Here is a 25,998-nt window from a genome sequence, read left to right as displayed (position 1 = left end):
CTTACCTGGGTGTAGCTGTCAGGTGAATTGGGGATTAGTGGTAATTTGTAAACCTGGATAATCTGTGTGCTTGTCCCTCACAGTCCATACATCTGTTTCTACTTCTGTCTAGTCTTTATATTCATTCCCTTCATTCATTTTGATGACCTTCTATGTGTGTATGTGTCCTTTTTGCCAATTGCTGGCCTTTACCTGGTAGAATGACTTCAACTTTGTCAGAGCTCTTGAAAGAACCCCTCTAGCTCTGTGTTTCAAAACAATTACATACAGCTTTACTTCCTTGTTTTCATGTCAAACGCAACCCTAGTATTCTGAAGGCATTCCATGCCTAATGAGAATAGTTCACTAATCCTTGTGCATCTACCGAATTTGCAGGGGGCATTATGTAACCTCCACTTGAAGTTAGGTGGAAGGTAGTAAATGGGAAACTGTCAGGACCATGTATGTGCTAGGGTTAAAAAATAATCAGTGAGCTGAATGAATTATGCATATTAAGTAATCTGGTGCATGTTTTGCATAATTTATTAAGAACATGCCTGCATAGACCTCAGCTGGTTTTCCTTGCACATTTGTTGAAAAGGGAACACAAGTGCTATATATCTTGCAAAAGTGGCATTTCTCCTTTCAACAGGCTTATGTAGGCAATTGCCAAAAGATATGTCTCTTCCAAAAGTCAACTTCTTTTATATCCCAGAAGGTCAACTATTGGTGAAAAGTACACAGGCTGTTCAGGCGCTGTGGGACTTCAATAGGAAAAGAAGGCGGGCAAGGGAGGGTTACCTTGGCAGCTTGCTGGACTGAGATAAGTATGTCTGAATCAGTAGGCAAAAGTGAAAAGAAGCTGTCGGAGTCCATGGGAACTACTAAAAATATGGTAACATCAGCTTGTCTCGCTCATGCAGGGAGGAGAAATTACTTCTGTCCTGCAATGATAAGCCACATTCATGGGTGAAATTGAATATAAAGTGCTGCTTAAATGGAGAAATATAATGCATGCTCCCAGTCCATAAATCTAAAAATCAAGCTTATGCAATTGCTGTGATTTCTAGTTCTTGGTACTATAATAACAAAAGTCTTTTGAGAGGCAAGAGGCAATGCTGTCCTTGAAAAGTTTCATATGGACAAGAGTTGGGAACAAGGCCAGGTACCTCTTTCATTGCTGAACATAAAAACAAACAACAACCTGGCAAATGATGCTGTTCTTTTTCTCTTGAGTGTTCTCTCCCCTCCCTTTCCCTGGAGACATGTTTCTTTGTGAACAAGATGGTACGGACCATGGTATTAATAGAAGAACATATTCCAATAGTTAATTATGTGCACTTCTGCTCTCTGTTAGGTTCTTGGCTTCAGAACCTATACATAATTGGAGGTATTTCTTTCCCTTCTCAAAAACTGAATCTTCATTCCATATATCTATCCACTTCTGGCAGCAAGTGGTCTTTCATCACAGGAATAAAAGTTGGTGTACACCTCTTCTTTGTATATGTGTTTCTGTAAGGTCGCAGTACTGAAGGATGTCTCCCAATCTAACACTTCTTACACATGCTTGGTAATCCACGAAAGAAATGGGAAAAAAGTTTATCTAAGCTTATTGCTCTCCTACAGTTTTTAGATTCAATGTGGAAGAGAACTCATGTGCGTCTAATTAGTTGTACAGAAGAGAGAATTCAGACAGGTACAGCTTCTGCCACTTCTGCAGCACTGTAATAGGAGAAGCCACACCTGCTGAAATTTCTCCTTCCAAATACCAGTTTTCTGCCCCTTGTTGAATCCGGCAACCATAACTGTAAAGATCAGATGTGGTAGGGCAACTGCTGTATTGGGCTTCCCTGCCCCCAGGCATAAAGGGTTGTGAATTCACTAGCTGGTACCCCAAAAACATATTAGGGGGTGTCAGCTTGCTGCCTTGTGCTCCTCCACCTTGTAGATTAACATGGTAGTTGTAGTCAAGATACAAACAGAAGAAAATGTAGGGGTGGTGTGCTTTTTGGCACAACATTAATTTATTTAAAATATAGTGAATTAAGATAGCAGTGTGAATTTGGGGAGTTGGTTCCTTTGGTTCTGATAATGTTCAACATAAACTTCGCCATGGTTTTGGAATTGTCACCTAACAGGAAGATGTTTTGATAAAGATAGAACTGGTCGCATTTCTCAGCTATGCCGATAAAATAAGCAAGCTAGGTGATAACCTCTGATGTTCCTCAGTAATGTTTCTCACTCCTGTTTTCTTATGTACAGCATATCAAAACGGACTGAAGGGAATTCGGTCCCATTTCAGTCCATGGCAGAATTCTCTGATATCCCTAAACTTGAATTAGCAGCATGTGTGAATGCAGCGAATGCTTTCAATTGGAAGAGTCTCACAAAATAAGAAGATAACATTTTATAAGCCCAAAAATAGCCATATGTAATTGCTGCTTATTCATTATAATTTAAATATATTAAACTGTTAAAATATATACACTGCGCTTATGTATATTTATGATTAAACCAACACATATCCTAATTGATTCTTGGAGGCATGTGACCATTGTGCAGTTTTACTTCAAGTTTGTGTGCTACGTTTTCTACGCCATGGTAAGAATGCTAATGCATAGATGGTGTTGAACAACTTATGTAGAATGAAAATCAAGATTTATGCTCAGTGGGCTAATAAGTTTTAATTCACAAATTTGTATTTTCAGAATATGCCTTAGACATTTTTAGATGTTACTGATTTGTGCAAAAATAGCAAATTGTGGAGTATTTGAAGATGTCTTCTACTATATTCCTTTCTCTCCTGCAGATCAAGATGTTCTTGAAAATATATTGATAGACAGTGGCATTTACCCAATGCAGTCAATAGTAAGTAAATATTTTGTTCTGTAGCCCACTGTGGTCTGTTGTACCTTGTCAGCTTAAATGACCTTGGTGCAAATATATCTTTTATTTTTAATACTGTGGCTTAAATCTCTTACTGCCAGTTACCAAGCCTTAGGAGAGGCCTATCTTCCTTTTGGAATGGGACAAAAAACTACACAAAAGTTGGGGAACTACCTGATGGTTAGAGGTTGGGGGAAAGAGGTTGGGGCTAGGGGAAGTCAGCATGGCCATCTGTGGAACCCAAGGAGGGCTGGACTGGGACCAAAGAAGGGCTAGATTTGGCCCCCAGGCCTGAAGTTCCCCACCTCTGCCATGGACTACGACAACTGATTTTGAAAACAACATTTGCTCTCTAGGCTTTTTTGTTGGGCAAGGAAAAAATGTATGAGTCTCAGAACTACTCCTTCAGTGCAGTTTCTGGGGGCACACAGACATAATTGCTGATTAAGCCAACAGCAAGTAAGGCTGCAGTCCTAAGAATACTTACTAGGAAGTAAGACCAAGTTCAATGAATGGATTTACTTCTAAATAGACATACTTAAGAGTGAGCAGGAAGTTTGACGTTAGTGGAATGAGAAGCTAGAGCAGTCAAGATGTTTTCGGTGGTAGATTGAGTAGCCTTGTGCCAGTGTGTGAATGCAACCATATGTGTGATTTTTAGGTTGTGTATTCTAGATTGATTTTAGGAGTCTTTTATTTGACCTTTTGGAATTAGTACACCTGAGGTTTATATGACACTAGTTTCTCCAGTGGCTACCTTTTCTTGGAATATCCCAGGTCCTATATCATGAGGAAGCCATGTGTCAATGCCTGCTTTTTCAGGCCACTTCCCCAGTTACCGTTGACATCTATTTTAAGAGGTCACAATTGCTGATGAGGTATGGTTTCTAGACCTAGTTTTAGTGTTTCACTTCTTGTCTAAAAATGGATTGCCTACTGAGAACTAGTGGGTCTAAAAGTAAAGAGAGGTTTTAAAATTTATTTTTGCACTTGAGAAAGTATTACAAAGAAAAGTGTTCAGAAAGCTAGTTTTTGTGTTCACTTTTCAGCCCATAACTCGAAGACAACTTGTGTATATAACATCTAAACAGTGGCCTTTACACTCTCTGATTAGGCTGGCCCTCTTGTCTCTATTTGAAGGGTTGAGGGAGGAAATCCTGCAGGTTTAATGTTAAATTTTGGGGTGTTTTTTGTTGTTCTTCCCTGTTCTTTCTATATAATGATTCTCTTTTTCAGTCAGATGAATTGACAAGCCTAGTTGTCGTGATGCTATATGATCTCCAAGATCGGAAATTTGAAGCTCGCTATAATACTGATGATGAAGAACCAATAGCAGAGGTCCAAGAAGTTGAGCATTATCTATGCAGGTATATGTACACAAAGTACATGGATTCTCCTTGGATAACCAGTACTGAATTGGTTATTGATGGTTCAAATGGGGAGCAAGGTGGTGGTGGGGAATCCCTTGTCTGGTGAGGAATCCCTTGTCTGGTTATCAGTACAGCAGTCTTGTGGTGGGGTGGGGAATTAAAGGGGCCACAGGTGCTTTTTCTCATATCTAACGATATATATATTAAAGGCACACCTTTGCTCTTAGCAAGCTATACCAACTGTTCAACAGATGCTGTTACATGGTTTGACATGAATTTCTTCCCCATCCACCCCCTTTAATATCCTAAGGACCCAGGTTATTGCTAACACCTGTTCTGGTGCTCACCGGTAAATATTAGTACTGGGCAAAAACCTTGTCTTTATTGAAAGAGTGGCCGCAGTGAGAATAACTTCTATCTCTGAGGAAGGGTCAACAAAGGGGGGCAGCAAGCCTTTTTGGAAAGTGTCTAGAAATGAGGAAAACTTTAGGACTGTTTTTTGCTCCGAGGCATGCCAAAAGTGGTTGAAAATCTCCAAACGGGAGAGAAATTTATTGTTCCTTGCCCCATTTCTACAGTTGGACATTGGTGAGAGAACTGGTGATGCAGTGCCTTTCTAGTCATTGGGTACTCCAGTGAGCTTCAGGGTAACAGCTGAGTATTCACAGAGAAGGCAGAGGGATAACAAATGAACATTAGCTGAAACAATGATTTGTATGAATGTCTGTGAGCTGGATATGGGATTGTTCAACAATATGTTTAAAACAGACTATAGCCCAGTGTTATGTCTAATCCAGACAAGTCATTACAATTACCATTTAAAGCTGTTGTGATCGTGCCTGTGCAACTGTAAATGCCTTGGGGATGGGGCTCTTGATCATAATCTTTGGAATAAGAAGTATAAATAATAACTTGCTACAAGATCTATTGCTTTCATTTTTAATCCATAGTTTTAAGACAAAGCTGGCTGCTGCATTAGCAAGATGTCGAATCAAGCATGATGCTCTCTCTATAGAACATATTTTGCCAGAAATGATACGGAAACAAGAACAGAGGGCCTCTTCACTGCCTTTGTATGCATGGGTAAATACACTTAAAGCAAGGTGAGGGCTGAAAGATTGCTAGAGTAGTGTGTACCTTTCATACTGTCTTGCTTCACAATTGAGTGTTATGTAAACATAATTTTTATGTAGAAATGTATCAGTGGTGAATGTGGACTGCATATTTTTCAGGAATACTCATACCATTGTCCTAATACTCTAAGCTTAGTGTTTAATGTGAGTGGAATGTTTAGCTGGGTAGTCTGTATTTGCCCACTTCTGCCACTGAAATGTAAAAGTGGGTGGTATGTGCAACCTTTATGTCAAGCTAATGGTGCCCTTTAGATATTACAACAGATTTTAGATACTATAATTACTCTTATCTGTCCACTCACTGTTTTAATGTCTGCATAAGAGGACACCATTTCTCTGCTTCCCCACTTTCTCTTGGGGTCCCTCAGGGCTCTGTACTTGGTCCTCTACTGTTCTCTCTCTATCCTTTGTCCCTAGGTAGCCTCACACTTCCCATGGCTTTCACTACCACCTGATGACACCCAGCTCTACCTCTCTAGCTCAGATGATTTCACCCTCTACTAAGTTCTGCATCTCTTATATTTCTGCTTGGATGCTTCATCATCATCTCAAGCTCAATATATCCAAGACCAAGTTTATTATCTCTCCTCCCAGGCCCTCATCTCCTTATTCACTTTCCTTATTCATTGACAGTGTCACCTTCCACCCTGTTGATTAGACATGAAGCCTTGTTTTTCTCTTTGACTCTTCTCTTTTGTTCCCCCAAATTCAGTCTGTTGCCAGATCTTGTTGCTTCTCCTTTTAAAACAGTCCTTCCCCTCTTTACCTTCAATGCAAACTTGCCTACACCCTAGTCATCTCTTGCCTTGACTACTACAATCTTCTCACATCCATCCAGCTTTCTGCTGCCAACATTATTCATTTCCTGTCATTCTGACCATGTGACTCTACTCCTTAAATCCCTTTGCTGGCTTCCTGCCTGCTCCCACATCCTGCACAAACTTCTTGTCCTTACCTGCAAAGCCGTCCATGGCCTTACTTTTCTTTATTTCTCTGTATTTATATCCTGACACATCCCTTCCTGTGATGTTCACTTGTCCAGCTCCACCACCCTTGTCCAGCCATCCAAAAGTATCCTGCTCTCTGAAATGACTCTGTCCATTTCCCCTCGCTGCCACTTATGTCTGGAACTGCCTCTCAGAAGGCCTCAGTGTGACACCTGTCAGGGGTGCTTCTGAGCATAGGTAGTGGCAGAGTAGCTCAGATCCTGATAAGGAACTGCAAAATGTGGGGGAGGAACTTTCCCAGACTCTTCCAGACAGGGAGAGACAGAATTTTCATGTTTTAATAGTCCAGCTGGACGGAGAGGGCCTCTCTTCACACACCCCTGTGAGAGACAGTGAACAGAGAGAGGTGGGGCTTGGAGAGCTTGAATTCCTAGACACCAGGCACAGACCCAGAGCTAAGAGGCAGGGGCAGAGCTTAAGCAACCTTCCCGATTGGCCTGGCGGGAGCAGCTATGCGTAGAGACCTCATGAGATAGAGGGAGATCCCCCCGCCTTAAGTTAGGAAAGCATGCCTGCCTTTTCTCAAATGGTGGGCAACTTTCAACCTTCATAGCTTCCCTTTGAACTCCCTGAAGGCATTTCCTTTGTAGACTGTGAGTTGCTAACAATTTGCATCTGTATAACCCATTGAAGTAAAAGGATTAAAGAGCCTAGATAGAAGCCTCTTGTCTGTTTTTATTTGTTTATTTCAAGTTCAGCAGGGACAAAAGGGAACCCTGACAATTCCTCCCTTATTTCCTTTAATTCCCTTCTCAAAAGTTCACCTTTTCTGGGAAGCCTTTGGATCATTCCCATAGTCCCTGTAATTTATCAGAAATTGACCAAAGTAAGTGAAATAATCACATATTATTCCCCTTCTTATCCTTGCTTCTATTTCCTGTTTTCTCTGTTTTCCTGTGTCTATTTTAGATTGTAAGTCGTTTGGGGTAGGAACGTGTCATACCTGTACTTCGTAAAACACCACGTACGTAGGCCCCATTCAGACATTATAAACCTGAGTAGACTAAGTGCAAGGAGAGGGAGTGCACTAGCCCCAACCCGTCTCTCACGTTTCTGTTGTCTTCTACTCATGGAGGGCAATGAAAAGGAGAGTCTCCATGTATACAGGAGGGGGCAGGGCTAGCATGCTTCCACTCCTTGCTTGTGTAGCCTACTCAGATTTATAACACCACTCTGAATAGGGCTATAGATGGCACTGTATAAATAATAATAACAGCAACAGGGACATGGCTACTCCAGCCAGAAATATCGAGGAGTTGTATTATTTTTGCCAAGTCTTTGCTGGCTCAAGTGTTCATCTAGGGGCCCTGGTACCAGACTTTTGTGTCTGGGTGCCCAAAAGGGCAACTGCTTCCTCACATTCTGGTAAGGAATATCAAAACAGATCCTTTATTCAAACATGCTTTATTCAAACATGAGAAGGAGATGGTAGCATGAAATTCCGGCTGGGTGGTTTGGCAAACAATAGTGCAGTAGATGCTTTCCCAAAGTCTAGGTCCCTATATCGCAAGTTGAGAGTGTGGCCCTGTAGGAGATGCAGCTGGTCTTTGACAAAGAGATCTGTGTCCAGGCTTAGTTGAGCACTGGCCTGATGCTTTGGGGATCAGCTGTTCTTTCTAGTAAGGGTTCTGAGTAGTGGGTGTATTTTCAGAATCTGTCGAACCTGGTTTAAACAGCCTCATGGAGTGTGTTCCAGGTGCATTCTGATCCTTTGCACGTTATTACAGAATTATTTTGAAGGAGCACAATTGTACATATTCAGAATTTATAAACCAATTTGCTTGCAAGCTTCCTTTCCTTGGAGTTGTGTGTTTATTTATTTACTACATTTCTACACTGCCCAATAGCCGAAGCTCTCTAGGTGGTTTACAACAATTAAAACCATAAAATAGAACATAAGCCCCACTGGCCTCCCGCCCCATTGGGCACTCGGTGAGTGGCTGCCTGACCCCTCAGCGAGCGGCTATTTTGCGTAAAAATTGTGACTTGGGTTTTTTTGTAAAAGGCCTTTTACATAAATGGTGGCCGTAAAAGGGCCATTTATGCAACATTACAGGCTTGAATGATCCATTCACACCTGTAATGTTGCATAAATGGTCCCTTTACAGCTACCATTTATGTAAAAGGCCTTTTACCCCCGCCCCCCGAGTCGCCATTTGTATACAAAATAGCAGCTCACGGAGGGGTTGGGTGGCCACACATTGCTTGCTGAGCAACTGCAGACCACAGCTCATCCAGCAACCGAACTGGGGCAGGTAAGTGGCGCCATCCGCAGACTGGAGTCTGGGAGGCTGAGTAGGGGGGAGTCCACCAGACTCCACCCCCCTCTTGAACTCTCACAACATCCCTAGATGAGAGGTTATATACAGGAAATGTTCAAGAATTTGAAATGGGGCAATGCGTATCCCCCACCCCCAAGAAGTTAAATGGAAAGTTCTATGCAGGGTGCTAGTGTAGACTTATCTTTAGACTTTCAGATAAAAATACCAAAAACAAGATTTTGAAAAAGAATTCAGTACTTCATATTAACTGTTGTGTCTTACGCTCCAGCCTTGAAGAAGTTAATAGTTCTTTGCAGAAAGAGGGATTCACTGAAGTAGAATCGGTCTCACATTTTGGTGGTGATTCGTATTGCCTGGATATGCACTGTGAGGATGTACTCATCTTCCCTTCCTTTCTTAAAGAAAAGCTTCTTACTCTGGAACTCTTTACTAATTACAAGCTCTTATTGCAGGTATGTTAATCTATATTTGAAATAGCTGGCAAAACCTTACTAGGGCATCTAGCTGAATACTTTGCTTCATAGTCTTTCAGTGCTGCATGTTTTTTATTTTGTTTTAATATCTTGGGGCAAGAAAGCATATATTAAGTAAGCCTAAAGGGCAGAATTAGACTTAACTGATATACTTCTGTGTTCAAAGACATGGGTAAGTGTGGTGGGAGTGTCTTTTTTTAGATGGGGAAGGGCAGGTGGAACAAGTGATGAACCTTTTGTACAACAGACATGGGTCTACTTCTGTCATGTTAGTTCTGTCCTAAGTTAATGTTTTTAGCATGGGATGCTCAGAAGCTCCACAAAAGTCCCCTGCTCTCAAGAAATGTATTGCTTTGGTAAAAAGGAGGTCAGTTTGAATGGTAGCTGAGAAAGCCACGTAGGTACTCTAAAACAATCTGTACAGAACTATGTCAATTTGACTCCTTTCTCTTGTGGAACTCCCTTCAGTCCACTTTATTTAAGTGAGTTAGGTGGTGACAGCTATCCGAGATTGGTGTCAGTTTGAAAGATGGTTAGTCTGTTCTTATTTGTGCAAAAGTTACTCCAAAATGGTTCCGAGAGTGACAGATGTGTTCACTCAGAACAAATTCTGGTACTATTGGCTCTGCTTTTTACAGATGTTCATGAGAATATATTTGATGCATTGGTTGCCCTTGTCAGAATGTATGTCTTTTTCCAGAAGGGAAAAGGTAGAGTTGTCTCAAAGAGCAACTGGGAAAAGTAGGGATTACCTTCATGACAAGTAAATCATTTATCATGAACGTTACTCATTCCGGTACAACTATGCTGCAGTTTTTACAGATGGCCCCAAGTAATTACCCATGGCAGCAGTATTGTTCATAGGCACCAAAGTGTTTAGCAAGAAAGCTCCAAACTGAATAATTTGTGTTCTGAAAAATTTGTTACTAATATAATTGGCCTTGAATTACATTGAATTCCTGGGTCTGGAAAACTCTGTTGCATATACATGCTCAGCAGTTCACTGCTAGCATTAGACTTGTTCAACTTCAGTTCACACCAATTGCTTTGTCCTCTTGTATTTCTGTGCACTTTTCATGGCATGTAAATCCTGTTCCTGCCTCTCCCTTTCCCTGTGGCATAATCTCCTTTCAATATTTGGAGACTGCGCTTTTTGTTACTCCTTACAACTGGAGTACCATATCTCTTTTTTATATATGTGTGCACACAGAAACAAGTGTGTGTGTGTGTGTGTGTGTGCGCGCGTGCATGTGCGCATCTGTGTGTGCACACAACCACTCCTGAATCTGAGCCCTCTAGTGTTATGTAGAACAACAGAGGAAGGCCTCAGATGGGGATAAAGTGTCCTTTTTCCCTTCTCCCCTCGTCAGCGTCCCTCTTGAGAGGCCTGAATAAGGCTCCTGATCCAGGTTGGCTGGAATGCAGAGAAAAGTACTCTTCGGAGGTGGGGATACACCGCAATTTGTTGCAGGTCCCACTGATAGGGATAATAATACAGTATTGCAACCGAAATTCTCCCCATGACCTGAGTTTGATCCCAGCAGAAGCTGGATCCCAGGTAGCCGGCTCAGGTCAACTCAGCCTTCCATCCTTCCAAGGTGGGTAAAACGAGTACCCAGCTTGCTGGGGGAAAGGTAGTCATGACTGGGGAAGGCAATGGCAAACCACCCCGCTATAGTCTGCCACGAAAATGCTAGCGCAAGCGGCGTCCCTTTAGGGGTCAGTAATGACCCGCTGCTTGCACAGGAGGAACCTTTCCTTTCCTTTCCTTTCCTTTCCTTTCCTTTCCTTTCCTTTCCTTTCCTTTCCTTTCCTTTCCTTTCCTTTCCTTTCCTTTCTATCATACATGGTTGCGAAAGGCCCACCAGAGAGGGCGCCTTGCTGTGTCACTGCACCCATGATGTACATGAAGCTATTCTCCCCGCTTTTTCATAACAAAGAGCCCTGTTTGCAGGGGTGGATAGCGTGTGGGTGCGCCAGCGAATGGTGGCTTGTTGCACTTGATATGGTGATGTCATGATCACTATGAAATAGGCAACCATTATGGCTCACATAGTACTTGTAGTGTTGATGGTTGTGCTTTTTTGTTGGGAAAATACAATTCTCCTGTATGACAGACAAGGCCCAATCCAAAAGATACCCTTCAGGGGGAGGGGTCAACCTGCTTTTCCCAGACCACTCCTGCCTAGTAATCAGCTCCTCACGGCCCATGTTGAGCTCTGTGCACTCACTGGTTTATCCTTTTCCTGTAAAGTTTTTCTCCTTTTCCCTCCCTCACCCTGCACAGCATTATAAACAGGGACTGGATTCACAGGAGGGGGAGGGTAGTCTTAAGCAATTTTTTGCTGTGGGGTAGAGTATCACCCCCCCCCCCAACTGCTAGGTTGTAGTGTGTACTCTTTGTGGCAGAGGTTTTCACTGCCTGTGGAATGAACCTAATTAGGGTTACACAGGATTTCCAGTGTGCATGCCATAGGCACTAGATTGGCCCTGGCTCTTTCCCCTTACTTAGTAGGAACCTGTCTCGCTGGGCAGAGACACCTTTGCTTTGTGCAAAAGGTGCCTGGACAAGCAGCTCCCTGCTCCTCTTACCCAAGTTGCTTGGAATTGCTGCTTCCTCTTGCCTCCCCTCAGCCTTCTCCTATCCGGGACACAGGCAAGGCTGTTCTGGTTCATCGGTCAGCCGAGTGCGTTATGTTGGGCAGGGGTGTTGCTAGGTTCTTAAAAGATCGGGGGCACAGGCGCATAACACAAATTTGCACATGCATATCTATATATCTATATCTGTATATCTCCGGGTCTAAGCAGACCTCTGATATATATATATATATATATATATATATATATATATATATATGTGTGTGTGTGTGTGTGTGTGTGTGTGTGGTGTGCATGTGGTATGCTTACATGTGTGCATAGTAAGACGTGTGCACTGACCCCACCACCCCACTTCAACTCAGACCCTGATTCAGCGTTTTGGAAAACATCCCGCTTCTGCTCAGGCCAATTTGTAGTCGGACCACTTCAGCTCAGCACCAAACCTGCTGGGTTTGGAAAAACGAGTCTTTATGCTTCCTGTTGACTACTGTGGGAAATTAGAAAAAAACTGTAGCTTTTTTCTCTTGGTCAGAACTGGTTGGTAATTTCAGGCATAGTAGCCCCGTAGAAGGGGACTGCACCTGCTCAGTGTCAGAAAAAATAGGTGCAGGGTTTGTATCTTGATTTTCTTTTAAAGGGAACTGCCAATAACATTTTAATTCCTTGGAAGAATTGGATAAAATTTTCAGGATTCATTGCCCCATCAGAGGAGATCATGTCTGCCAAATTTCAGAGTGATATCCACAAGGGGTTTTGTGCAAGGGTGGCCTTGACATTTTGAGGTCTCCAAAAGAGGACATACTTATCTCACAGTTCATGTGGAAGGGGAGTTCTCCAATTTGGGGGAGGGAGTGATTTACTTTCCCTGCCCTTCACCCCTTCCCCAATAGTTCTTTGGTAAATTTGTATGAAAATACAGAGGTCATTAGAGGTTTCCCCCAGGCAAGAAAACTGCAACATTTCTGAAGGATATATATGCATGCAAATTTAGAATTACTAGAATGTATTTACATTTTACCTAAATTAGCAGCAGGGAAACATGGGTGGGAAGGTGCTATTGCACTTATGTCCTGCTTATGGGTTTCCAATGGCATTTGGTTGGCTACTGTGTCAATGGAATGCTGGACTGGATGGATCTTGGTCTGATGCAGCTCAGCTCTTCTTATGTTCTTAAATATAGTGTCTCTCTGAGCATATGCAGAATGCGTTTCTTTTACCACTGAGCACTTGCATTCTCCCCCTACCATTCCCCTCCATGCAACCATCCCTCCTCATCCTACCATCCTCCAGCAACTCGTCATAAAAATAGCAATTCTCCTCTACCTCCTCCTTATTATGCACAAGCTCTCATTGTATCTTCCTCCCCATAACTTCATTTGTGCCAAGACTTCACCAGGATTTAGCCAATGAGTCTGTTTTCAAAACTAGGGCTAAGTTATGGAGAAACTCTGAGCATGTACTAAGTGCCTTTCCCTCACCACTGAAGCTAGAGTTCATGCAACCCCCCCCCCCCCACACACACACACAAATGACAAAACATGCATAGGACTGAGCTGAAAGGGTAGTCAATTCATTAGCCAGAACTGGGTAGGCACTGTATTAAGCCTGCAGTACCATGCTCACATCTCAGGACTTATTTTTGAGTAAACATGCAGATCAACAAGGTGCAAACCTCCCTGCAAAAGTAACTTGTGCTGGAATCCTATGCACACTTTCCTGAGGGTAAGCCTCATTAAACGTAATGGGGCTTCTGAGTAGGCATACATAGGATTGCATAAAGGAGCAGTATTTATCTTCCCTGTCCTTAAAAAACAAACAAAAAATGCCTTTTTTTTAATTAAAGCTTTCTGTTCATAGGAACATAGGAAGCTGCCTTATACTGAGTCAGACCCTGGGACCATCTAGCCCAGTATTGTTGACACTGACTGGCAGCAGCAGCTCTCCAGAGTTTCAGGCAGGATTTTTTCCTAGCCCTACCTGGAGATGCTGGGGATCGAACCTGTGAACCTGGGACCTTCTGCATGCCAAGCATGTGCTCTCCCACTGAGCTACAGCCCTTCCTATTGCTGGATAATGGCAGCTAACAAACAAAACAGCCCCAGATGTGTTTCTCTGCAACCATGTGAACCCATATGGGTATCCTTCCACACTTTTGTGAAGCACTATAAGATTAATGTCATATCTTCTGTGGATGCTGCTTTTGGAAGAAGGGTTTTACAGAGAGTGCATGCACATTAGTTGGCCCATCTGGGAAAGGCACTGCTTTTTTACATCCCAAAAATCTTGGAATGCCCTCCGGAAGATACAGGAGAAAGGGATGAGTCTTACCATTAATTCCTGCATTCTGTACCTTCTGGTGGGCATTTCACCCACCCTAGTGCTATGGCGGACCAGTGATCTTCTCAGGTGTCTGCTTTCACTGTATATGTGGGGACAGAACATAAGGACTTCGTGGTTGCTTGATTTGTTCTTCCTATCCTCCCTATCTTTCTTGGTTGCTTGATCTTTTCTTTGGTTTATAGATAGTGCTTGTTGCGCTTCAGGAATAACTTATTTTGTCTTCTCCTAGATGGGAGTTAGGGATTGAGAGGTTCTTGGTCAGTGAGGGAGTGGAGCAGGCATGAAAGGGTTAACTCTGACTTACGTCGAAGGCAGGGTCTTGTATCTTGTATCCACCCCGTTACTGTGAATGTGGCCTCTCCCCCTGGAGAGGATCATTTGGATTAGGCCCTGTCCATTTGGATTGTAAACAAGAATGTACTAATGACTGTACACTTCAAGTGCAAAAGCAATTTCATCTTGAAACATATTTGAGTATAATTTGATACTGGTCATTTGGGAAGTTGGCCCTGTTGAAATGAACATACTTTGTATCTAGTAATTTGACGATCACCCTTCTAATTGTTAATTCAGTGTTGATGTTTAACTCCTAGGATAAGTCCCGAAGCCTTGCTGTACATTCAGTGAAGGCCTTGTTGAATATGGATGATGACATATTGGTAGCACACATGGGCTCATGGCTCACTCTGGCCCATATGTCAGTGCTGATGAATCAGGAGACGTCCAAAGTGTTTGTATGTGGAGTAAAATCAGTAGCAAAGGAAGCTGAACTGAAGGACTTGTTCACACAGATGGACTGTAAAAGTAAGCATGGGGTAGCTTTTGTTATCATTGTATAAAAATGGTTTAGTTGCAGGGAGTGTATATTCATACCAGTTGTTAATGGATATATTTGGAGTCTTCAGTATTACCTAGGTAATGTTTTCTCACTTGATGTGTTTAAAGACTTTTATGAAGTGTTAAATATATATAAATTCATGTGACTTATTAGCTCTCCGTTGTCTAACTTGCAGACTACATTGTTTTTGTTTAACCCCCAGATATTGAGCTACTACATGAGGATTTTACAAACATTGAACCAACAGATCACAAGCTGCAGAAGGTTAAAGTAATTTTGCTACTGCCGCGGTGCTCAGGCTTGGGTGTTAGCAACCCAGTAGAATTTATTTTAAAAGAGCATGAAGGTAACTTGTAATTGATTACTTTACAAAACAATTTCCTTGAGTTGAAATACAATTGAAAGTTTGGTCTGGGTTCACATCTGGCTCGGCATTCTCAGTGTTGATGGCTTTCTGCAGTATACAGAAAACCATCATTTTTGGTCACTAGTCATATCCTAAACAATTTCAGTCATCTCTGCCTGCAGGTTAAGCATAACGTTGTCATGTTTTGTGATTGCATCACTGTGATACTTGGCAGGCTCCGCTACTGGTCAGTTCATCCAATTTTAAATTGGTCAGCAGACTGTGATCTTAAACCAGGCAAGGCTCAATTTAGCCCTTGGGAAGTTCCCATCTGACCCCAGAATAGTTCTCCTCCCAACACACATACTCTTCATATGCTTTTGCTGGCATAGACAGAGGGACAAATCTAGATAAAGGGAGAAATCCTTTCTTCCTTTTCTTCAGAGGAGGCAGCAATTGGTGTTTGGGCAGAGCTCCCCCCCCCCCCCCATTATACATCTCAACCAGTGACCTGTTTCTCATGACCACAGCGGCCCACCACAGTGAGCTGTAGTGTGTGCTGGGCAGTTTTTGAATATTCAAGCCGGAGTGGGGGTTGTGCAGTGGTTTAACTGACATGATATGCCACTGCTTTAATATTCAAAATGGCAGCCTGCCTGCACCACAGCCTTGTTTGATGGCTTATTTGATCATGCAAACTGGCCCTTTATCTGTATCTAGGGAAGACATGTCTGAGGGGCATAATAAATGGAGAGCTCTACCTAAACCTCTGTTACTGTCCACAAAATGGAGGAGGGAATTAGTGTCCTTTTTCCTGTGTTTTGGATGGAGTGGGCTGTCTTCCATTTTAAAGTAGATGCTAACTAACATTCTAAATACATTTATGAGCTAATTTTAAGAATATGCTTTAATTTTAACAATTTTAACTACTAATTTTAATGAGTGATTACTGTATTTTCTTATATTTTTATGTAAGTTTATCTAAGTTTTATTTGGTTTTGTGCTGCTATGGTCTAAGGACTAATGCAGTAAATGTTATTTTTTTCATTTATGAGCAAGTGATACTGTTAAGACTTCTGAGGGATTGTTACAAAAGCTTTTATTGTGTGTGTTTTGCTGCATAATCTAATGAGGTAATCCTGTCTCTTGGAATTTTGTTATGTATCACTTATATTGTAAGCTACTTGGGGCAGGAGCTTGCTGCCTTGCATTTGTAAAGTGCCATGCATTGATAGCATTATATAAAAAATACCTGATAAATAATATTAGCAGTTGTGTATATAGCAGGGATGGGGAACCTGTGGCCCTCAAGATGTTGCAGTCCAGCAACATCTTATCAGCCCTAGTTAGCATAGTCGATGGTGAGGGATGAGAGGAGTTGTAGTCCAGCCTCATCTGGAGGGTCACAGGTTTCCCATTCCTGATATATTGTGATAATAATTAAATATAAGGAAGCGACATGTCGTACATCAGCAGTCACCTAACTGCTAATTATGTGGACTCCTCTGCAGTGGCCTATTACTTTTAATTGTGGTATCCAATATGAAATCATTTGCTAGCAGGCACAAAAGTAACAAAATACTAAGATACACTATACAGCTATTTGTTTTTCTTTTTACTGATCATATCCTCTTTAGATGCACAATTACTTCGAGACCTCTCTCAAGGATCTGTAGCAGAAGATAAACTACATACACTTGCTCAACAGCAGCTTAAAGAATTAAAACATGCAATGCAGTGTAAGTTTTTCCTTAACTGCCAAGAATTGGAGCATAATGTTAATGCTGTGTGCAATCCTGAGCAATTAACATATTCCACTGGTTTCTGTTGCCAATAAAATTACGCTAATCTAGATGATCATCACTTGGCCCTGTCTTCCGATTAGACGGGAAGGGATATCCCATGGCATCATGAAAGCCCTCCTGCCTCCCTTGTGAATAAATACTTTAACTAAAGAATTCTCTCTTTTCCCTGCCATATGATGGGATTTTCTGGAGAAGGCAGATCTGGTGATGCAGTGATTAATCACCTCCCATTTAGATTATGACACACTCTACGTCGGGCTGTCCCTGAAGAGTATTTGGGAACTGCAGTTACTGCAAAATGTGGTGGCCACATTGCTTTCTTACGCATGCTTTGTTGACCATATTACATCAGTCTTGTGTCAACTGCACAGGCTGTTAATTTGTTTCTGGGCACATTTCAGTGATGAACCCGCCTGTAGTTTAAGGTCTGCCTCAGAGTGTTTGGGTCCCTAGACAGTTTGGGTTTTTACTGGAACGTGTGATTGCTGCTGGTAAAAAGTGAATTCCTGGTTGTTTTGTAATAGGCTGATAAGAATTTTCATAACTATGCAAAGTGGATCAGATTTTAATGTTTTAGCATCAGTTAATGACCTATGCGTAATTTTTAGTGTGTTTCAGCTATAAATTATTACAACACCTGGATTAACTGTTACCTTGAATTCTTGTAGTTGGTAAAGTGCAAGCTGTTGTCTACTGCACCTGTTCAGTTTACCCAGAAGAAAATGAAGCTGTGGTGAACAAAGCACTAGCATCTGGAACAGAAGGAGCAAAGGCCCAGCCTTATAAGTACAGAGCAAGCTTTTATTAGTTTTAATAATGTTCTGTTTTTTTAGTGTACAGTAAATGTCTAGCCTTATTCTGACCCGAAAGTGCAGAGAACATTTAAAGCTTAAGCGTAGAATCTTTCTCAATTAAAATATGAGCTTTCTGATCATGATGTAGGTATCTTTTCTCAGGATGGTAATCTGCATGCTTTGGTTTGACAGTTTTTTTTAGTGCTAAAGTAGAAGTGCAAAAAGTGCTGCTAGAAAAGGCAGGTAATCCAATGATGTGGATTGCACGGCTCCCATTGATCCCATGTTCCACTCAATCCTGTGCTTGGTTATTTGGTAGTAAGCACTATTGAATATAGTAGGGCTTATTTGCAAGTGAGTATGGATAGGATTGCACCTGTGTGTCCCTAAGCAGGGTCTGCCACTGTAGACTGAGGGCCAAGTTGAACCAGCAATAAATATTTTTCCAGTAAGCAGTGGGGGGGGGGTTTTCCCAGTGAGCCACCATGGGGGGCAGAGACTGGGTTGCGATCATGTGGTGGGGGGATTCACCTTTTTCTGGTGGGAAAACGTATGTCTTCACATATGTTTTTCTTGCTGATACAAATAGTAGCTTTTGGGGGCGAGTGGGATTTTCCTCAGGAAAACGGTGCAGTCGTGAAGACTCAGGTGGTTTGAATCCAGATCTCTTTTCTCAGCTGCCACTCACAACACAAAAGATGGATTCACATATTTCCATCACAACTATTTTTGCCCTAAGGAATCGATGTGGGGTGTGTGAACTGCTGGGGTCGGTTGAGCGCTAGAGTATGTGTTGCTGTAGCTTCAATTTCTGATGATGATATAATGAAATGTTCCTCTTTTTACAGAGGAATTTTACTTTATGTAGCAAAGGCACTAATTAAAACTAGGAAATCCATTTGAGTATTTAGCAAGTTGTTGCTTTTAATTGTATTGTAATGTTTTATAAAGAAATAATTTTACATGGACTCAGTCCCCAAAGTGGCTGTTGCAGTTTGGCCAATATTTGTTTTGTACTAGGACTATCACTTCTCCTGTTCTGAAGGACAACCCAGTATGACTCCAAAAATCTCTCATATTTTGAGTAGGCATTGAGTATTATATTGTGTCGACTTTAGCTGTAGGACTGAACAAGTCTCATATTTGTTCTTTACTCATTTGTGGCCTGTCAATTATTTTGCAAAATAATGAGCTTCTTTGGCAAACTCTAGCCTTATTCAGGAATTCTAAACCACAATTATAATCATGCAAAAAGGGACCTTTGTCCTCTTCTGATTCCTGCCCCCATCATGCATTGTAGGGAAAGTCTGAAGAGGATAACCTGTTCTACCCACGTAGGTTTCCCCCTGATTTGAAACTGATTGTACATGCTTCCAAATCATGGGGGAAGCCTAGACGGGTACTGTCTGCCCCTCTCTTGAGGCCTTCCTCCAACAAGTGGCAGTGCGGGTGGAGCTGGCAGGGATGCGACCGTGGGCGGAGATCCACTTTCCTGCTCCACATGGCTGTAACTGCGTAGTTTAGAACAGCCAAATAGGGCTTAAATATTGCCAGAGGTAAGGAGTGACAAAGCTTTCTTAACTTTGTGTAGAACAACAAATTTCAGACAAGTAGAAACCACCATCATTCCCTTTCTTATATACTATTAAAGGAACTGGAGCTCTGCCAGAGAAAGAAAAGGGCAAATAATAAAGAATTATGTAGACCCCTTTGACAATGAAAGCTAGATTTGCAAGTTTGAGGTGGAGTATCATCAAGCATGTGTTGCATAATCTCTTTATCACATGTGTTTAATATAGTTCAGGAAAAATCAGTGCTTTAATTGAAGGGCCCTGGAGAAGGCAGGTCCCCTTATTTTTTATGGTGACATGCATAGCTACTGTTTTTAGAAGGCTACAGGAAGGCCATGATTTGGCTAAAATGGTATTTTACCTAAAGGGGCAGTGATGATAATTAATTGTATCTTGTGCTTATATCCATTATAGGCTTTGTCCACCTGTCCTTCCTTTGTGTTGCAAATCGGAAATAAGTACTTCTGCAGATAACTTTTTCAAACTGGAACCATCAGCTATTTCTAATAGCTGTTTTATAGCTGTTCTAGCCCGAGAGGTATGTAAATCCTAGTAAAATATGAGTGTGTAGATACCAGTAAAAAGAAGCATTTTAATCTTTCTTTTTTTTTTACTATTAAATTATATGAATATTTATACTGTCGGGTGCACGCATTAGCATACTTTGCTATCACTAGACTTCCTAGATGTGGTATGTCATACTTTTGGTTTAACAAAACGTCCTCTGTGGAGCACTTTTGGCGTGCGTGCGCGTGTGTATGAAAAGGATCCCCTAAACCAGGCAATTTTGGGGAGGGGGGATAAAGACTGTTTGAAGCGTTTGTGGCAGGGGGGATTTACCATTGGTTTCCGTGTCTGCTACAATGACAGGGATTCTTTTGAATGGCATATAATGACCTGATTTGCACATTGCGGGGCAAGCAATGAGCGGGAGCGACTGCGCTGTCTCCGGCGTGCTAGTCATTTTTGCTTTCAATTAATCTACAATCACCGTGTTCGTAGGTGGTCAGCATGATGTCCGAACCCAGATCCTTGGGTTGTTTAGAGCACAAGCAACCCAGAATTAATATGTGTTGTTTTGTTATAAGAGATAAGATACTGTTAAAACTGAATAGGAGTTGACTTGTTCAAGATCACCAGATAATTCCATGGCAGAGATGAGAGATGAACTTCAGTTCAAAACTATCTTATTTTTCTCATATCATTTGGTATTTGTTAACTGAGATTTGTAGACCTTCTGATAATAAAATGGTATAAAAGACTATTTTACTACTATAGTAAACTTGGAATACAGTAAGGCTAGTACCATGGAGGCAAAGGGTTGGAGTCCCTAGGTGACCTTTAAGAGCAGGCCTAACTAGTGAGGTGTGAAGAATGCTGCTGATAGCGATACATTAGAGGTAGGCTACTTGTGGCTCTCCAGATGATTTAGCCTATAACTCCTATCATCTCTTGCCATTGGCTATGCTGGCTAGAGCTAATAGGAATTGTAGGCCAAGACATCTGGAGGACAACAAGTTACCCACCCCTGCAAGAGGTAACTTGTTAAGATTATCACACAACTTTAGTTTTTTGATATTCCTCTGTACAATACATGATACTGATGACTCTTTCTGACCTGTGATTTTGTCTATGTTAATATATGTTCCTTTAACTTTTTTAGAGGGATCCATCTGAGTCGGTGTCAGTGAAGGATGTTTTAGCTCGTGCTGCTGCAAAAGGATTATTGGAAGGTATTGATTTAGCAAAGCCAGCTAAGAGAGAAGAGAAAAAGAAAAAGAAACACAAAGTAACTCAGCCAAAGAATGCTACTAAAGAGGCTGTAATACAGTCCAGAATTCAGGAGTTCCTGGAACGAGAAATGAAACCTAGCACTGTTGACTCAGACTTGTCAGTATCTAATGTAACTGCCACTACCGCTCAAATTGTAAATCAGACAAATGGTTCTCTTCCCGTGAAGAAAACAGCCAAACCCCTCTCAAACTCCTCTCTGCCTGTAATGTCAAAGAACCCTCTCACTACATCATCCATGCAAAAAGTATTTGAAAGACAGCGAAATGTTAGGAAACCAAAGTCTGACGATAGAGTGATGGTCTTGAAACCGGTTGAAATCGTCCTGCCTCCGGTAATGATGCCATACTTCAACCCACAAGGGAACAGATCCCAAATTTCATCTAACCACTATTATTATCATTGGGTTGGAACAAAAAGTGGGACATACGGCACGCTTAGCCCTTCTCCATCCAAAAAACTGATCAAGTCTAAAGAATCCTCACCATCGTCTACAGCCAAGCATTCTCGTCCATGGCTTTGAAGACTGACTTTTGTTACTGCTGATTTATCATAAGCCTTTTAGAATTTGAAGCCTATATTCCTCTAATGGCAAAAAACAAAACAAATATCACTTGGGCACCAAATATTCATCTCCATAGGAACCAAACTTTTCAGGAGGCAGTTAAAACATGCACTCCTTTCCATGGCTGTTATGAAAGTAGCAGAAGGGCTGTTCTGCAAAGGCTTTTATTATGTAATTGTTGCAGTGGCGCTTCAGTAAACTTTGAATGTTAAAATGCCTAAATCAAATGTGCACACCCTGCAAATTGTTAAGCCTTTTTTTAGTTTATCCTTATGTGGGCAATAGCTAAATCAGCTTAGAAAACAGCAGAGAGATTTTGTCTGAGTGTACTTGCAGATACTGAATTTTAAAGCTAGCCATTACAAACAAGAACAGGGGTTCAAAAAATAGAAGTAAGTCTTTAGTGCTTATTCACTAGACATTTCAATGTATATTCTTGGGAATTTTGTGTACATCAACTTTTCTTTTTCTCTAAAATCGGTTCCAGTCTGTAGAGTGGTATTTCAAGACTTCAGCTTTTTATTAATCCACTCAAATCTTCTCTTCCAAAAGGACAGAAAGTTTGAAAGCTTGTGACAGTTTGGGCTTTAAGAATAGAACATTCCAATCTTAACAAAAAGGGTTAAGATGTTTGGACATGAACATTTTTCTGGCTTTCTTTGTGTGGCAGCATAATTACTGGATGGTTTCATTCTGCTACTGCTAGACATTGAACTTCACTAGTAAGTCAGTATAAATCTTCAGATTATTATGCAGCACAATTAAATGGAAACAAAACCTATTAAACAATTCCTGATTAATGCCTTTCTTAACTGTAGTCTTTTATTCCCCCTCTGCTGCTTTAGTGTATGTTGTTAACTGACTCAAGATTTTCTAGGTCTAATTGTAACATAAAGGGTTTTTGGACTGCTTTCTATATTACAGTAAATACATGGCCCTACACTTCCGCCATAGGTTAACTGCATTCTTTCTGTAATGTTTGAAGGGTATTAATCTTAAAATATGTAGTAAACACTTATCAAAGAGCCACAGTTGAATGAGCCTCTTGGATATGGCTCTTGCCACATTTTCAAACTATCCTTCAGACATGGTGGAACTATGTTACAGATATGGTGGAAACAAAAAGACATATTATTTATTAGATTAGCCGCCCATGTTGGTGCACCATACAAAACAGTCTTCCACCATTTGTTAGAAGGATATTCTTGTAATACATAACTAGATTTAAGTATTGAGGGGTGGGCAATTTGAGCAGGATACATAACATGCAACAAACCTGAATTATTTTCAGGTGTGGGCTGGGCTGGTAAGAAGAGAATAAAGAGGGCCTTGAGTAGAGAGAATTTTCTCCCAGAAAAAGGAAGGTGAACATTATGTGTTCTGATCTGTTCCTTGGATAGTGTATATCATGTTTTTCTTGGGGGCTTGTGTAAATATCTCAGTCTAATCTCTTGGGATGCAAGAGAAAAGTAGCCGCTCTTCAATTTTTTTTAAGCCAGTATTCACAATGAGCCTAAAAGATAATACTGATTCCTTAAATCATTGAATAGTTTTGTAGTGGATTAGGTGAAAACACTGACCCTGTGTTTCAACCTATAACAAGATGGAATTTATGTTTCTAAACAAAATGTGTACTTGGTCTTTCTTTTTTTAAAGTATGTTTACAATAAGGTGTCAAAATAGTAAGCCTAACAATGGGGACCATCTGATGGAATTAAAGATATATCTTAAGGGGAAGTTATTGGGGCTTCATTTATATGTCTCATCTAATTTGAAGAGGATTGGATCCACCTCCAAAAGTATTCAAGAACCGATGTGGGTTGAGGTTAATGATACATTAGTATTTATATAAGCAGGGAGCCTAAGAGCTATATAAGCTTCTGCAAGGGGGCTTGTGTTAGCCCAGTGCAATTTTTGACTCTTCTTTGAACACCAGATGTGTATTGCATATTGCAAACTCTTTTAGACACTCTTCAGTTTGAAAAGCAGTTTACCATTGTTGGTAGAAGGCTAGTATTAAAAGAAAGCTGCTGCTGCTGCTGCTACATTTTTACCCCACCGATACACAGCCCCAGAATCTCAGGGTAGCATGTAGGCCACCCGCCTCCTCGCTGTGTGAGTTTATGGAAGTAGTTCCAAGGTTCTTTGGATCCTGTATATCCCTAGTAATCCTTACACAAATCCTGCAAGTTAGGTCAGTATTATTCCCAAATTACAGGGAGAAGGTAGAGTATTTATTTTCTATGACGTAGTGCATCCATGGTTGATATATTTCAAATGGGAACTTCCGAGCTGATATTCTTAGCCTCTATACTACCACAAGTGCCCATATTCATGAATGAGGCCACTACAGCCCTACCCAGTTATCAAATAGTACTACATCAGCCAATGCTTCACACTTTTGCTTAAATATTCTATAATTCATTTTATTCCTTTAATAAAACCACTCCCCTCTTTAAAATCTGTCTCTTTTCATATTTTAATCTGGAGATTATGTACGAGATGGAATTATTATCTGTGTTTGTGCTTCTTTTGCTAACTTGACACAAGTATTTGTAGCAGCGGTGGCTTTTCTAGACAGCCTCACAGGTGTAACCACCTCCGAAGTTTCCATCTTGTGAATAAAAACTAAGCTCCAATTGCATGAACACAAGACAAGCACTTAATGCAGCTAAATTTATTCTTGCAACAGATTACATTTAAATGTGTAAAAAGTGGACAATGTTGGAAAAAACTTCTTTTTAAAATCAACTACTTCACATAATACTGAGAGCTCTTGCTGATAAACTCTGTGTATTTTCCTTTCTCTTTTGCAGATAGTGAAATAAATCAAACGTTCTTCTGCTCAGTCACACTTCTCTCACTCAAAATAACTATGCCTGCCAAAGAGAGGAGCTAAAGGTGGTAATGACAGAGCTCTAGAGGCTGAGTTCTGAAGGGCTAATGCAATAAAAATAGCATTTTTCCTTTGCATCTTATTTGTTCAACATCCATGTTTCATCCACTTCAAAAGTACTTAAAAATAAACAACTTCTTAACAACTTTGTAAATGGTGCCATCTTTGTACTTCGCTTTCGGAGGCTTTTATACTTAAATATAAAAGGCCCACCCCTTCCCTTTTAAAGTAGGGCATTTCTGCACACTAAGTTTATCACTAAGAACTCCCTGTAATAGAAGTAGGACTGATGCCATTTCATGCAATTTCTTTCCTGTTGTAGGCGGTTCTTCATTTTTACATGAAAAACATATTTAAAGAAATAGTTGATTTGTATAAACAAAGTAACAGCATCAAAGAATTACTGCAGACTGAAGGAAAGAAGAAGGGCATTGAGCTACTATAAATGACTGGTTAACAATCTCCCTTCCTTCCTTCAACAGAGTACATGAATGAGGTGGTCTGTGAGAGCAGCATCTAACTTGCTTTTTGTGTTTTAAAAAATAATAGAAGTTAGCTTTACACATTATTTTGCCATTTACTTCTACCTACTCAATTAAAAAGGTGACTACAAATAATTACAAAAATCTTCTGTCGTTTGGCAACCTATAGTACACTGAGATTACTTAGCACTGGATATATTTGCGAGATCACATCCAGTAATAAAGATATGTCAACATAATTGAATATTTCAGTAAAAATAGAATAAATAAAATAAAATATTTAAGCTGTATTTAACAGGTTAATCAAAAAAAGACATGAAACATCCAAGGCATAATGAACATGGCTGCCTTGTGAGATATAAAGAATGCATAGATAACAGAAGTGTCACTACAACATTGAGTAAAGTCATTGGCATTTGTTCACACTCAACCCATACATACATTTTGGCCATGGTAGAAAAAAGCTTGTGTTTTTTCATGAAAAGAACTGCCTTACTGGATCAGACCAAGCTCCATCTAATCCAGCATTCTGTTTCCAGCTGTGGTCAGCTTGATGCCTCTGGAAGCTCACAAGCAGGATATAAAGATGGCCTTCCTATTGTGTTTGTCCTCTGCCTCTGGTAGTCAGAGAAAGATACTGCAACTGTACATGGAGATTCCATAAACAAAGTTCAGCTAAATAAGTGTCCTGGCTATGTATAAAAAGTTTGATTTTAAGGAATGGGATGCCACTCTCAGCTAGTGCAACTTAATGCTGAACATTAAACAATAATATGACAATTAATCCAAAACTACTTGTAAAAGATGTATTTTGTTGTCTTGATGCCTTCAGCAGGCATATC

The 25,998-nt window shown here is 40.8% G+C and overlaps 1 protein-coding gene across 8 annotated transcripts in view; it reads left to right on the top strand.

The window, feature by feature from the left end:
* NSUN7 (NOP2/Sun RNA methyltransferase family member 7) overlaps nt 1-24,824 on the top strand; it is a 30,700-nt gene extending 5,876 nt beyond the window's left edge. For all 8 annotated transcript variants that reach the window (XM_084856922.1, XM_084856921.1, XM_084856918.1 and 5 more), the window contains 10 exons: nt 2,789-2,847; nt 4,102-4,232; nt 5,186-5,338; nt 8,926-9,109; nt 14,662-14,872; nt 15,109-15,252; nt 16,890-16,991; nt 17,726-17,843; nt 19,837-19,960; nt 21,086-24,824. In XM_084856922.1, coding sequence (XP_084713048.1) covers nt 2,836-2,847; nt 4,102-4,232; nt 5,186-5,338; nt 8,926-9,109; nt 14,662-14,872; nt 15,109-15,252; nt 16,890-16,991; nt 17,726-17,843; nt 19,837-19,960; nt 21,086-21,736 — 1,830 coding nt within the window. In that variant the 5' untranslated portion in view covers nt 2,789-2,835 and the 3' untranslated portion in view covers nt 21,737-24,824. The remainder of the gene's footprint in view (nt 1-2,788; nt 2,848-4,101; nt 4,233-5,185; nt 5,339-8,925; nt 9,110-14,661; nt 14,873-15,108; nt 15,253-16,889; nt 16,992-17,725; nt 17,844-19,836; nt 19,961-21,085) is intronic.
* The last annotated feature ends 1,174 nt before the right edge of the window (nt 24,825-25,998 follow it).

This window comes from Heloderma suspectum, chromosome 5 (assembly GCF_057233095.1).
Source record: "Heloderma suspectum isolate Gila_16-S chromosome 5, 16-S_ref, whole genome shotgun sequence".
In the NCBI taxonomy this organism is placed as follows: Eukaryota; Metazoa; Chordata; class Lepidosauria; order Squamata; family Helodermatidae; genus Heloderma; species Heloderma suspectum.
The sequence above is the reverse complement of the archived record's forward strand: the minus strand, read 5'-3'. Positions and strand labels throughout refer to the sequence as shown.